This window comes from Camelus bactrianus, chromosome 3 (assembly GCF_048773025.1).
Source record: "Camelus bactrianus isolate YW-2024 breed Bactrian camel chromosome 3, ASM4877302v1, whole genome shotgun sequence".
In the NCBI taxonomy this organism is placed as follows: domain Eukaryota; kingdom Metazoa; phylum Chordata; class Mammalia; order Artiodactyla; family Camelidae; genus Camelus; species Camelus bactrianus.
In genome coordinates, this window is record NC_133541.1 from 45,531,483 (window position 1) to 45,545,377 (window position 13,895).

General features: G+C 38.5%; 1 protein-coding gene across 4 annotated transcripts in view; it reads left to right on the forward strand.

Annotated features, from left to right (window-relative positions):
- NLN (neurolysin) overlaps nt 1-13,895 on the forward strand; it is a 90,653-nt gene that overhangs the window by 38,165 nt on the left and 38,593 nt on the right. For all 4 annotated transcript variants that reach the window (XM_074358983.1, XM_074358984.1, XM_045512407.2 and 1 more), the window contains 3 exons: nt 7,439-7,546; nt 9,817-9,919; nt 10,546-10,706. In XM_074358983.1, coding sequence (XP_074215084.1) covers nt 7,439-7,546; nt 9,817-9,919; nt 10,546-10,706 — 372 coding nt within the window. The remainder of the gene's footprint in view (nt 1-7,438; nt 7,547-9,816; nt 9,920-10,545; nt 10,707-13,895) is intronic.

The window sequence follows — 13,895 nt, forward strand, 5'->3', positions numbered from 1 at the left end:
GCTCTGATACCATTAAATTTGGAAAAAAAATTGCTGCCTGGATAGTAGACTAGACAGTAGCCTAGCACACGATAAGTGACCTGATAAACACCAGTGCATTCATTAGATTTGTTCATTTATCTGAGCTCGTTCACTTCAGGATTTATTATATTAACTTAAAATAGTTTCGGATTTGGTTACATGATTTTTCCTCTTTCCAAAGTAGTTTATTCTCATACATGTGGATTATTGTGTGAACATCTTTAAGAACATTTACAATGTTAAGGCTACTTCAGAATAATAAAAAGTATCTACTGTGTTTGTTTATGCATTGGAGCTTATTTGGTGAATGAATTTAGTTACCTTTAAATACTTTTCTTGGCAAATAGTTACAATTTTTTAGTCAATATTTTTAAAAATCTAAAACTGCCAGTATCAGTTTTCTGCTAGAGATGGACTCTTTAATGGACTCATCCCATTTATACTTAAAAAACAAAGTTAAATATATCTAAATCTTATATTTATGTTTCTCTGTAACACTGTAAGTAAAATAGGGCAACCATAATATAATACATAAAGCCTTCATTAGGCTGGGTAATAGAATTTTAAGTTTATGTAGAGTCATCAGTTTCAGGCATGCTCTACAAAAATGAGGGTGCTGTAAATAATACTGAAGTCTCAAGATACCACCAATGTAGATGATAATCAACTATATTATCTTAATTAGATACAGAATGTGTTATTTTAGCTCTTATGTTATTTTTCACTTAAGATTGATGAATAGAAATATGAGATTACCTTTCACATTTCTTTATGGCAAAATAAATAAGTGTTCTAGTTATCTACTGATGTACAACATACTCTAAAACTTAGTGGCTAAAAATAGCAACAATCACAGTTTCTGTGGATCAGGGATTCAGAAAGGTATCAGTTGGGGAGTTCTGGCTTGGAGTCTCGCATGTGGTTGCAGGCAGTGGTGGCTGGAGCTGGAGCATGTAGAGGATAGCCAGGCAGCTCTGTCTTCAAGTCCCTGCCAGGCACCTCCATGTAGTCTCTTTATGTGGACTAATTTGGACTTCCTCACAGCATGGCAGCATCAGGGTGGTAGGACTTCTTTCATGCAGCCAGAGGGCTTCAGCACAAATGTTGCAACAAACTACATGGAAGCTGCATTGCATTTTGTGACCTATCTCAGAAGCCACATACCATCACTTCCACAGTACTATATTGATTGACTAGTCATTGCGATCTGCTTGGATTCAAGGGATACCACCTCTCAGTGTAGGGAGTATCAACTAACTTGCAGTCACGTTTCAGGACCTTTAAAATAGCAATTTGTTGACTAACTGGATGGATGAAATCACAGTGGAGCACAAGACTAACCAGCGTGCTTCTAGTCTTCCTGTCTCCTTCCCAAGTGTGGCTAGTAATACTACTTTACATTTGTATAGCACTATCATTATCTAACTTAACTTTTACACCAATCTTCTGAGGTATCCCTTTTTATAAGTGGAGGAACTGAGGCTCAGAAATCATAACTTTTCAGCATAGAAGTAGCTGGTAAATGCTTGCCAGAAGTCATGTAGACTTTATGTTAAAACCCTCAAAGGAGGGAGGTGTCATGTTTGATTCTATTTTGTATCACTGGCAGAGTGCCTGGTACAAAGTACAGTAAACATTTAGTAAATGTTCATCAAAGTAAAGTGAGAAACTATGACAGATCTGAAAAATAGGCCTTCAGTAATTGGTGCTGGGACATAGGTTATCCACGTGGGGAAAAAAAATTGGATTGCTTCCTCACAGCCAAGTGAAAACAATTCCTAATGGATTAAAGTCTTAAATAGGTAAACTTTAAAGCTTCTGGAAATTTATATAGGAATATGCCTTTATGGCATCTGAGCAGGGAAGTATTTCTTAAACAAGACATAAAATATAAGGCTGATAAACGTGACTACATTAAAATAAAGAACTTTTATTAATAAAGAAAGTGAAAAGACATTAATACTAAAACATACTCAAATACTAAAAAAAGAAATTAGCAAAACATGAAACTAGCAAAGCATTAGTACCTAGTGTATAAAAGGAGCTACTACAATCAATAAAAGACAAACATCCCAATAGAAAAATGGGGAAGTGACATGGAAAGTTATTTCAGATGAAACACTTTTCTGATGAAATGGCAATTAAGCATATGAAAAAATATTTACACTCATTAAATCAGGGAAATGTAAATAAAGACTGCAATAAGATACCATTTTTCACTTACCAGATTGGCAGAAATTAACAAATCTAACAATGCCAAGTGTCTGTGCGGGTATGAATCATTGGGAATGTTTGTGCACCACTGATGAAGGTATAAATTGATTTTTAAAATAATAGTAATAACTAATTTGGGGGGAAATCTAGTATTATGAAGTTGGATCTTACATTCTCTGTTAAGTTAGCATACCCTCCCCACTCCCACCTCAGCATTTACCCGGAAACACTTTTGTATTTGTGCACAGGTAAAATTGGACATATATTCATGGCAACATTATTTATAATAGGAAAACACTGAAACAACTCAGATTTCCATCAATAAGAAAACGGATCAATAAATTGTAGTATATTTATAATGAAATATTTTATACAAGTTAAGGAAATAAACTACAGCAACTTGCAACATCATGGCTAAATTTTAGTAACAAGGAAAAAAAAAAACAAAGTTGCAGAATACTGCATACAATATATAATTTTAAAAAGTCAGAAAGAAGCATAACTAAACAATGTATATGTAAGTAGTAAAACTGGAAAAAATTGTTTAACACAATTCATAGCAGTGTTTTAATATTCTATTTAATAAGTTTAAGAGTGGATTCAATTTGTCTTCATAACATATATGTGTAGTTATATTCATTTGTAGATGTCAAATATTACATAAAAATATAAAATTTAATTTATCCCTAATTCTACCAGAAGAAAAAATACAAGAAAAAGAAATGAAAACAAGGATGTCCTTATTCCTTTAGCTGAAAAATGTTCAGATATCAAAAGCCAGCAGTTGTGGCCTCAAGTCTCGGTGTTTCCCAGGCCTGACAAAGGCTTCTCAATCATTGGCTGAAAAGCCAGCAAAGATCAAAAAGGCTTTATAGACACTCTTTCAGGCCATATTGGTGAGAAAATGTACACTGTCTTCATTATAAAACAATCCAGGCATATAATATTTTATGCCAGTAGCCTGCTAAATAGTAAGTACAGAGAAAGAATTCTTTAAGGAAATTGAGTCTGAATTACACAAGCTGAATTGAGAAATACAATTACCTATTGTAATATTTATGTTTTTTCAGAGCTATGGACTTTGGTCTTGCCAATTCATCTTAGCCAGTTAGTGATTTAAACAGAATTTTAATGTTCTAGTGTAATTGAATGAGTCACGAGATTGCATATCAGTGTTTTTAAGCATTATGTGATCTACTTTGAGCCATGGAGACCCGGTGCCAAATTAAAATACAAGAACCAATGCCTTATAAAAAATAACTAATTAATTTAAAATAAATGAGATTTTTTTAAAAAGCAGTGCCTTAAAACTATGACAAAAAAAAAAAAAAGAGAGAGAGAGAGAAAGAAGAGAACAAAAAGAAAAACTTTTTAAAGAGGAAAAGCCACTTCCAAAATTCAGCATGGTGATGGTAATTTTCTTTACTTACCATGCCTTCTTGATTTTGAAATGTGTAAGTCTTGTTGTTGGTCATAATACTACTGAAGCTTGTACCTTTGTCAGGCTCTTAAAAGCCTAGAGATCTGCTATGAAGCCTCAACTACCTTGCCTTCGTTTCCCTGTTAGCCAGATGCCCCTGTTTTGTACTTCCCAGGTACTTACCTCTCTTCACTCACTGCATGATATTAACATTATTTGCTAACATATGGGGTTTTTTTCCTTCTTGTGACTTAAGGAGCCTCCAGGATATTCACCTTTGTTTCCCCAGTGCCTGACATAAATTGGAGCTCAGTAAATGGATGTTGAATGGAACAGAACTGGTCCCAGTTACAGTGTGTCTCCATGTAGTGTGGTTCCCCTCTCCAGGTCCTTGCCCTGCCGAGGCCCACACAGAAGCAGAGAATCTTGTGTGAGCATATTGAGTTAGTGATCAGCAAGCAGGCCTTTCTGCAGCCCTCCTGTCCAGAGTGCAGGCAGCTGCCTCAGAATGTCCTCTTCACAGTGAAACAATAGAAACCTGACAGTAAATGATTGAAAAAACACAGAAAAAAGGGGAAAGAAACTGCATATATACCACATTGAGTTATACAAGTTTGTATCTCTATTTTAGCTTTTGCAGTAAGACCTATATTATCATACTGTTATTCAGTTAGATTTCTTTAGTGTATTCAGAGCTTATGAATCAGCTTTTCTAAATGATATTCAGAGGAATATACTATCTTAATCTTCAGCATTCTTTTAACAAACTGTAAATTCTAGTTTGATACACAATACAGGAAATCCCACTGAAATATTTTTTCATATTTTAGAAACTGGAAATGGGAAGGTCTTGTAAAGAAAAGGACAAAGTCATGGGTCAGAAGGTGGGGAGCACTGGGGCGATTTAAGACAATTTTTCATTTTTTCACTATGAAATTTTAAAGAATGATAATGAATTAAGGATGGTAATGTAGCAGTGTGGCATATTAGGGAAAGTAATAAACTAAGATTTTGAAGAATTTATTTCTATCCCCATTTGTACCACTAAACAGCTGTGTGATCTTAGAGAAATCATTTAACCTCAGTTTTCTGTCTGTAAAATGAGCATATGAGCATATGTGTAGGAACACGTGTGTGCGCACGTGCACACATACATACTTTTATACAAATGCTCTTAGTTATACGAGGAAGTTGGGGAAAAATAAATCTCATCACCACATAGATTAAAATACCATCCCCTGCTGTCAGATTATATCAATTTGAAAATTACTTCAGAGAACTTTAGCTCCTACCTGTACCCCCACCCCAACCCCAAAGAGAAGAAACTTCACCTAAAGAGTTCTGAGACCTTGTTCAGATTCAAGGGATTAAATTCTTTTACAGGAAAGGAAGGTGCAACGTGGCAGAGCCTTCTAGAGTGTTGGCTGATTCCCTCTTAGAAAATCCTTGGGCAGCAATTCTGACCTTGCCTGAAGATTATAAGGGAGAATATTATTATGATCAGCTTTGGGACAGGAATGTGCTGTAGAAGCACGTTTTAGAAGTGCTTTACTCCCTCCAGGGACCTCCGGAGATTTCCCGACCCCCTGAGTTTGATTGGCACAAGGTGTCTGGTTATAATTGAATCAGATTTTTGTTAAGTGTCATTTTTGTAGTAAGTCAGATATTTCAGGACAGGTAATTAGTCATAGTTAATTAGACCTAATTCAGGGCTGATTTTTCTCAGAACATCCTTCTTCCTGTTTACACTTAGATTACCTATTTAGGGAGGTCAGTAGTTTTACCTAACCTAGACCAGAAGTTGTGAGTTTCCTATGCTGAGTATACCTACAGGCTTTCTCAAGTAGCAGCCCTGATGCTCCCAGGTATGCCAGGTCCAGGCCCACCTAGTATGAGAGCCCATCCTGATCAAGCGTTAGAGTAAGAATCCTCCGTACATAAGCTGGCAAGGCTTGCGATGAGCCTCTCTGCTAAGCTCAGGGCCACGTGTGACCAGGTGAAGCCCAGGAACCCGCACTGTTGTCCTGCTGTGTGCCTTGCTTCTGCCTTGGCCCACTGCCCAGGTGGGAAGGTTTCTCTGCTCTGGGTCTCAGCCTGCTCACCTGTGTCCTTGCCAGGCCCTTCTCACCAGGGATTTTTTTTCCCTCTCCCCCACTGCACATAACTGCTGCTTAGATTCTCCCCAGCCTTACAACTTCCAGTATTGTCCTGTCTAGGGACTCCTGTTGCCATGCCCCATGCCTCAGGACAGACTTCCTGGCGCTGTTGAAGCTCAATCAACCCAAGTTAATCATATCCGGATGAACACTGTGATTTGAACTGCTGGCCCTCTCTGAGGGAGTCAGCCCACAGCCCGGCTATCTCCCCAGCCATCCTGGGTCTCTTGCCATTGCAGGCACCTGCCGCTGGGACCCCAGTATGTGCCAATACCAGCTAGGGAGGGTTCCACCTCCAGTCATGCCAGCCTGCTCAGAAATTCCCCAAGGACACAAAACGGGTTATTATGGAAAAAGGAGTCTTAACTGTTCTCAGCCTCCACTGAGGATAAAGTCAGAGGAAACTGTGAGTAATGGATGCACAATAAGCGCTTTAGTGCTGTGACTCAGAACTATTTGCTGGTAGGTAAAGGGAGATACAGATTGTTGTATCAAGTAGTACCCTCAGCTGAAATACGACTCTGTTTACCTGCTGCAGCAGAATATAAAAAATGACAGAACTATTGCAGCAAGAGCCTTTTACCAACAATCTAAAATGCAGGCCCTAGAGCTAAACACAGTCCTTTTAAAGATCTAATTAGTGGGAAAATATAAAGCTTGGGGTGAACGGCCCGAGTCTTTCCTGGAGAGAGTGCAGCCAGCGGTAGAGCTCGAGGGCTGAGCGGACTCGAAGCCTCTAGAGACAGGAGTCCCTCATTGGCTCTCAGCCAGACTGAATCCTTTACACCTGCTGAGTCTGTCTGGAGCACACTTCCCAGGGACTACGAACTGACCCGCTACCCAGATGTGCCATGTGTATTCTGCCATCTGTTTTAAAGAAACATCTGGTGTGTTTATTGCCTTGCTGTGGCCAGGGGAACGTCCCCCTCTCCTCCAGGGCCCTCGTCCTTTTCAGTGAGTGTGGTTGCCTGGCTGCCTACAGGCTCGCATATACTGTCCAGCGTTCCTCCTCTGTGTGCAGTGCTGACTCATTTTCCCCAGATGCTTGTTCATATGCAGCTTGCCTTGGTCCCTTGACCTCGCTTACCAAATGACAGTAAGGCATTTTTGAAGTATTGGAAGCCTTTTGCTGGCATTCAATCCAGCTGTCCGTGTTGGGTATGTTGGCAAAAGAATCCTCCTCTCCATTTGTGTAGAATTCGCCCATTCTTTCTATTCCTGCCTCTCAAGTGGAACCAGGTTAGCAAATGATAGAAAATTAAATCCAGATGATTTGTGATAAGAAACCTGTTTTGTGAAAAAGACCACTCAGTCATAAAGAAAGCTCAGAATGAGATCATGCAAATGTTTCTAGTCACATTTTCAAGTGGTACAGGCACACTTGATTCTGATGCAAGGCAAGGAAATTCTGGTCAGCTCTTTATTTATTTTTCTGTTTTAAATGAGCAGAAACTCAGTAAAGCATAAAATGAATTAGGTTTTCAAAAAGGGCTGCCTCATAATCACCTGTGTGCTTCATAGCCCAGGAGAGATGATGAATAAATTTTGCTTTGGCCTCATAGTTTATGATTTACCCATGCACTATTGTAACAGAAATGAAAGAGATTGTCACACTCTTTAATTTCAGGAGACCTGTGATCTGGGGAAGATAAAGCCTGAAGCCCGACGATACTTGGAAAAATCAGTTAAAATGGGAAGAAGGAATGGGCTCCATCTTCCAGAACAAGTACAAAATGTGAGTTTGTTTCCTTTTCTTATTAAAAAACAAAAGAATAAATGAAACACAATACAACAAAAAACAGGAATTAGGGAAACACATGTTTATAACATGAGAAATAGCCCATAATACGAATCCACGTACAGTGTATTCGGTAGTCAGTGACTACATTCTGCAACTATTAACCTCATGATGACTGACCAACAACTGTTAGCTTAATTGGTTTTAATCCTGTCCAGGCTTTATTTGTTTCACGTATGCTAAGCTTATTTTCCTTTCTCTGTTGTACATTCTCTGATAGCTAGCTCAGATCTTAATAGTTGATTTGTATTCTTACTCCCTTGTTCATACAGAGATAGAGCACTGGTGATAAAATCCTTAGGACATAGAGTTTTAAAACTAGCATTTTGTTTTTTGGTTTTTTTGTTTGTTTGTTTGTTTAACATTTTTATTGATTTATAATCATTGTACAATGTAGTGTCAAATTCCAGTGTAGAGCACAATTTTTCAGTTGTACATGAACATATATATATTCATTGTCACATTTTTTTTCTCTGTGAGCTACCATAGGATCTTGTGTATACTTCCCTGTGCTTTACAATATAATCTTGTTTATCTATTCTACAATTTTAAAATCCCATCTGTCCCTTCCCACCCTCCACCCCCTTGGCAACCACAAGTTTGTATTCTATGTCTATGAGTCTATTTCTGTAAAATTAGCATTTTGGAATGAAACACCCTATGATGAATATATGCCCCTTAAAGGTGGAGAGATTTGCTTCTCAAACTTTCTCTGTTGTCTAATACCATTGAGAGCTTCCAGTTTCAGAAATAAACTTGACTGCAGAATTAGCTCATTCTTTTGCACAGGAAATATAATCATGATTTATTTCCAGGTTGTTCTTCTAGCCAGGAGAACTGGAAACAAGTTTGAAAGAAATTTCAGACCGAGTGATGTCAACACGGTAGACACGTGTGAGGGCACCACTGAAAAGCAGGCGCCCCATGAAACCTCCCCTCATGTCTTTGCGGCCCAGACTGGATAGTATGCCTAATCCTGAATCCACTGTTAGTCAGGGGAGTGCCAGGATTACTTGAACCAGTCACTGCTGCAGTGAGGGTGGGATTACCTAACTGGTGTAGAGGTCACATGCATGGACCTTCAGATGGGTTCCGGTCCCACCTAAACTACATGGCTACTGTAGAGTGGGGGAGAAGGGGAAAGGGGGCTTGGGGAGACAAGCAGAGTGCTTAAAAGTGACACTGTGTATTAAATAAGCAGTCTGAAATTTACTGTGCATCAGAATTACTGGGAGGGCTTATTAAATCTCTGATTATACATGGCCCCACCTTTGAGAGTTTGTTTTTCAGTAGGTTTGGTGTGGGTCTCAAGAATTGGCATTTCTATGGGGGAGGGTACAGCTCAGTGATAGAGTGCATGCCTAGCATGCACGAGGTCCTGGGTTCAATCCCCAGTGCCTCCATTAAAAAATAAATAAATAAACCTAATTACCCCCCCTGAAAAACAAAAAACAAAACAAAACAAAACAAAGAATTGGCATTTCTAACACGTTCCCAGGTGATTTTGGTGCTTCTGGTCAGGTACACACTTTGAGAATGAGTGTGGTTTACATAAATTTTATTATATAGCATTTTTAGAAGAGTATGGCAGATTAGTAAATTATCTCATATGTTTTCTTGTGGTTTTCTTCTTATTTCTTCCTTTGCTCTCCCACCTAATACTTTCTATACAAATGTTAGGGCCCATAAATTGCCTTTGTTTGCAAGCACCCTATAAAATTAAGGCATATCCTGTTTTCCAAAGGAACCATAGAATTAATTACTCGGTTCTTATCTCTTGGCTTACTTCAGCACCGAACATTGATTTGCTAAATTAAAATTCTAAATTGGGAAAGATTAGAAATGTTCATTATTAATAGGCTATTAGATTCATTCACTCACTCAGCAACTACTTATTGTGTGTGTACTATGTGCCAGACTCTGCTTTGACTACATCTGCTAAATGTATTTAGTTCTTACACATTTACGCCTAATTTCTAACACATCGCCAGGACTGCCTTATTGTACATGTCACATGCAGATGCTAATTGACACCACATAGAAGATTGAAGAAAACTATTTGATCAAGCACATCTCTAGAAAGTACTTCCTGAGGGTTAGATACAAAACCCAGTCTTCACATAAAAGTGAAACTTACTTCACTGATGGTGATAAAAATGGAAGTTTCATTTTATTGTTAATGTCCTGTATTTTTATCTTTGTTTTAGGAAATCAAAGCAATGAAGAAAAGAATGAGTGAACTATGCATTGACTTTAACAAAAACCTCAATGAGGATGATACCTTCCTTGTATTTTCCAAGGCTGAACTTGGTAAAATTTTGTTATTTTTCTAGATTAGATCATATAATTTAGGCAAATAATGTCACCTCACAGTTTGCCAAATCAAAGTTAAAAGAGTTCTTTAAAAAACATACCTTCTACAGAACCCACCACCTCTTCTACACAAAACCCAACCAAACCATGCCTAGATTTTAGGCTATAGGAGTGTGTACGATTTCTGGAGACAGTCCAGAAGAAATTTCATAATCTTTCATGGTAACTTATGCTAATGTTTAACACCCTTCAGTGCTTTGATTTTTTTTTTTTTTTTTTTTTTTGCCTCACAGTGTCCTCTACGTTGTAACTTAAACTAGTCTCTTCTTGTTCTGTTATGAATTTTTCTTGGCTTAATTTTGCCTGGTCTCCATCAGAACACCATCTGTACAAGTGCACTGAAGCCTATTCATCTTGTAAATTACCATCTCCTAGGCCACCTGTCCTCTAACCACCACCCCCATTCCCGTAACATCAAAACGTTATTATAAGGATTGTCATTATTTTACTTTAATTTCAGTTACTCCACAGAATTCCTAGAGCTTCTTAAAGGCACCATGCCAGTGCTAAATAAACCAATCATGAGTGGGAAAATTGATGTGTGAGAAAATGATTTTTTGCAGGTGCTCTTCCTGATGATTTCATTGACAGTTTAGAAAAGACAGATGATGACAAGTATAAAATTACCTTAAAATACCCACACTATTTTCCTGTCATGAAGAAATGTTGTATCCCTGAAACCAGAAGGAAGATGGAAATGGCTTTTAATACAAGATGCAAAGAGGTACTGTAAATGTTTGCCTTTCTTTTGTTTTTATGGAGGACTTTAGGGAAAAGGTTTGCTTTGTTTACTACTGTTGAAATCAGCTCGGAGACTGATATTCCCATTTATGTGAGCATTCTGCCTCCTAATTCCTCCAGCCTGTAAGACAGCTTTTTCCTTGTTCATTGGCAACCTGCTTGGTATGACCATAGGCTAAGCTGTTCTAATACAAATAGAATGGATTAAATAAACTAAAAGTTGTGTTCTCCCAAGTCAACAGTCCAAGGCTGATGGGGTACCTCTCTCTCTTCAGCAAGTGACTTCCAAGGCCATTCCAGTTGTCACCATTTTCCAACCCATTGAGAGGGAAGGTAAAATGCAGAGTGAGCATCTTTGAGAAGAAGACCTAGAAATGACATGCATGAACTCCATTCACTTCCCATTGACCCCAAAGGCCATCATATAACCATGTCTAGCTGCAGGGGAGGCTAGGAAATGTAGCCTCCTTTTGACAGCCACTTGCTCAGCTGAGGGAATCCTGTTTCTAAAAGGAAAAAAGGAAGAATTGGAAATGGAACCCAAGAGTCTAGTAACTCCACCACAGTCTGCCTCTCTGGCCATCCAAGTAATCATGGGCACCTTTTCTTCCCCCGCCCCACCAGACAAAATCCATTCATCATATATCAGATCCCAACCAGTTACTGCCTTGAGCTCAAAGACCAGTGTCTCTAGGTGGTACATAGTCCTCCCCTGTTACAACTTCTCATGACCTAGAAACCTATGGAAGGGAAGACAGGTTTCCTGGCCCCCTTACCTCCAACACGCACAACCAGTGATAAGATAGGAACAGAAAAACCACGCTAAAGATTCCCGTTTGGAAAAGGAAAGAGGAGAGACAGCAGACCCATACCAATTTTCAGAAACAGTTTGTCAGGAATTGTGACGATTCCGTGCTCTGGCGAAGTCCCTGGGATAGCCTGTTGGACTTATTTGGATCTCCTTTCTAGCAGGAATTCCTTTAGTAACTGTACTGCATGCCCCATGGTTCTGTCTGCAGGGAATTCTTTCTTGTCCATTACCCTCCATGATGATAACCTGGCAGCTGCTAGTGTACATTCCTACTAGTGCCAGTTTACAGCCTGAGGGTTGCTTTAGGGGTCAAATCATCACAAGCATGTTAGGCCAGGTTTATGATATCTTTGGTAATAAAAATTCCTCAGAAATTTAGTAGGTTTCTCATCTGTTTGTTTCCAATCAGATTTATTTTAAAATAACTACCCCCAAATGCCACTTTTGGTCCTAGGTCCTAAAACTACCAAGTCTTTTCTTGTATACTTCTATGTGACTCCTGTATGGTGTCCACCCTACTCTTCCTCTGTGTAGTGGCATCTGCTTCAAGACCCTCTGATATGGCAGGCTTGAGGAGGAGGGCAGCATTCTCAGACTGTCTTTGCAGTTCAGCAACTGTAAGTCACAATCTTTTCTCCCGACGTTAGGAATACAGAGCAACTGGCTTTTCCAGCCTTCTGAGACCCCAGATTGTGGGCCATGGGCAGAACCTTTCTTAGCAAAATTCTTTTCCTTCCGTCTTTGCAAACTGACTAATTCTCAGTTGAATTAGTTGAATTCACATAATCTTTCTAAAAGGAACAGATACTGACAAACACACCAACATTATTAGTCCAAACACTCTGCCTAGAGCTAAGACTGAGGAGGAGATTGGCCTGCCTTCCAAGTTATGGCAAGCAACAATTTCAACAAATGTTATCCGTGGTATAGTGAGGAGAACCAGCTTCCCAGCCAACAGTGTCTGCGTCCTCACCTTCCGTTCCTGTACATTTTTCATTTTTGCTATAGCCGCATCCTATGTGTAATATTAGTCTCTGTGGACATTAGGGTACAGGTTAAGTAATGATACAAAGTCAACCAAAAGCACAGTGAGTCATTTTTCTTCAGAAAGGATTAATGGTTACTGATGGCTGGGGAGACTGCAGAATTACTGCTTAATGGTTACTAAGTTTCTGTTTGGGATGTTGGAAAAGTTGTGGAAACAGATAGTGTTAAAGGTTACTGCCCAACAGTGTGATAGATGCCATTGAATTGTACATGTAAAATGGTTAAAATGGTATATTTTATGTTATATATGTTATACTACAATTTTTAAAAAACAATTTATATCTCTTGCAACTAATAGTACAGAGGTGAGTGGTCCAGAGCTGGAAGACAGCTCTGCCATCCTCAGATTATATGGCTTCCAAGGTCATTGTTGTCATCTTCAGTTCACAGCTAGCAAGACAAGCATCTATAAAGAGATGATCCAGAAATTTCACTCATTACCTCATTCACGTTCCTTTGCTCCCTTGTGTATCACATGGCCACAACTAGCTTTTTTTCTTTAATTTTGTTTTTTATTTCGGGGGGGAGGTAATTAGGTTTATTTATCTATTTTTTTAATGGATGTAATGGGGATTGAACCCAGGACCTCGAGCATGCTAAGCATGTACTCTACCACTGAGCCATACCCTCCCCCAACTACACAACTAGCTTTAAAGAAGGCCAAGAGAGGTAGTCAGGTGACCATGTGTCCAGCAAAAGCTCAGAGGAATTCTTTTATTACTAAAAACAACCATGGGGGAATAGATACTGGGAGAAAATTGGCGGTCTAGGGAAAAGTTCTAAGGAAACTGAAAAATGTGAAAGAAAAACTCAAACTAGAAAACTTTAAACTTTAGTTCTAAATTATGTGGAATTATATAGAATTATGCATTTCTTATATCCATGTTTCCATTCTAGTTTTAAAATAATGCTAATTATAACACGTAATTATATAGTATTTGCTCTTGTGCCAGGCATTGTTCTATGTGCTGTACTTATATTCTTATTTGAATCTTCATGATCACCCTATGATGTAGCTATTTGTATTATCCACGTCTTACAGATGAGAAAACTGAGGCTTACGAAGGTTAAGGGATTTACCAATAGTCAGACAGCTAGTAAAGGGTGGAGCAAAATTGTGAGCCCCAGTAGTCTGACCTCATTGTGTGATTTTTCCTTAGGAACATGTCTATAAATAATTGGATGATTTAATCATCACAAGTACATTTTCTTCGGCCTCAATATTTATTTCATTTCTCTACATAATTTTTCCTTTATTGTTAATAAAACAATGTCACTTTTTTGCATTTCAATGCAAATAAAATATAGAAAATG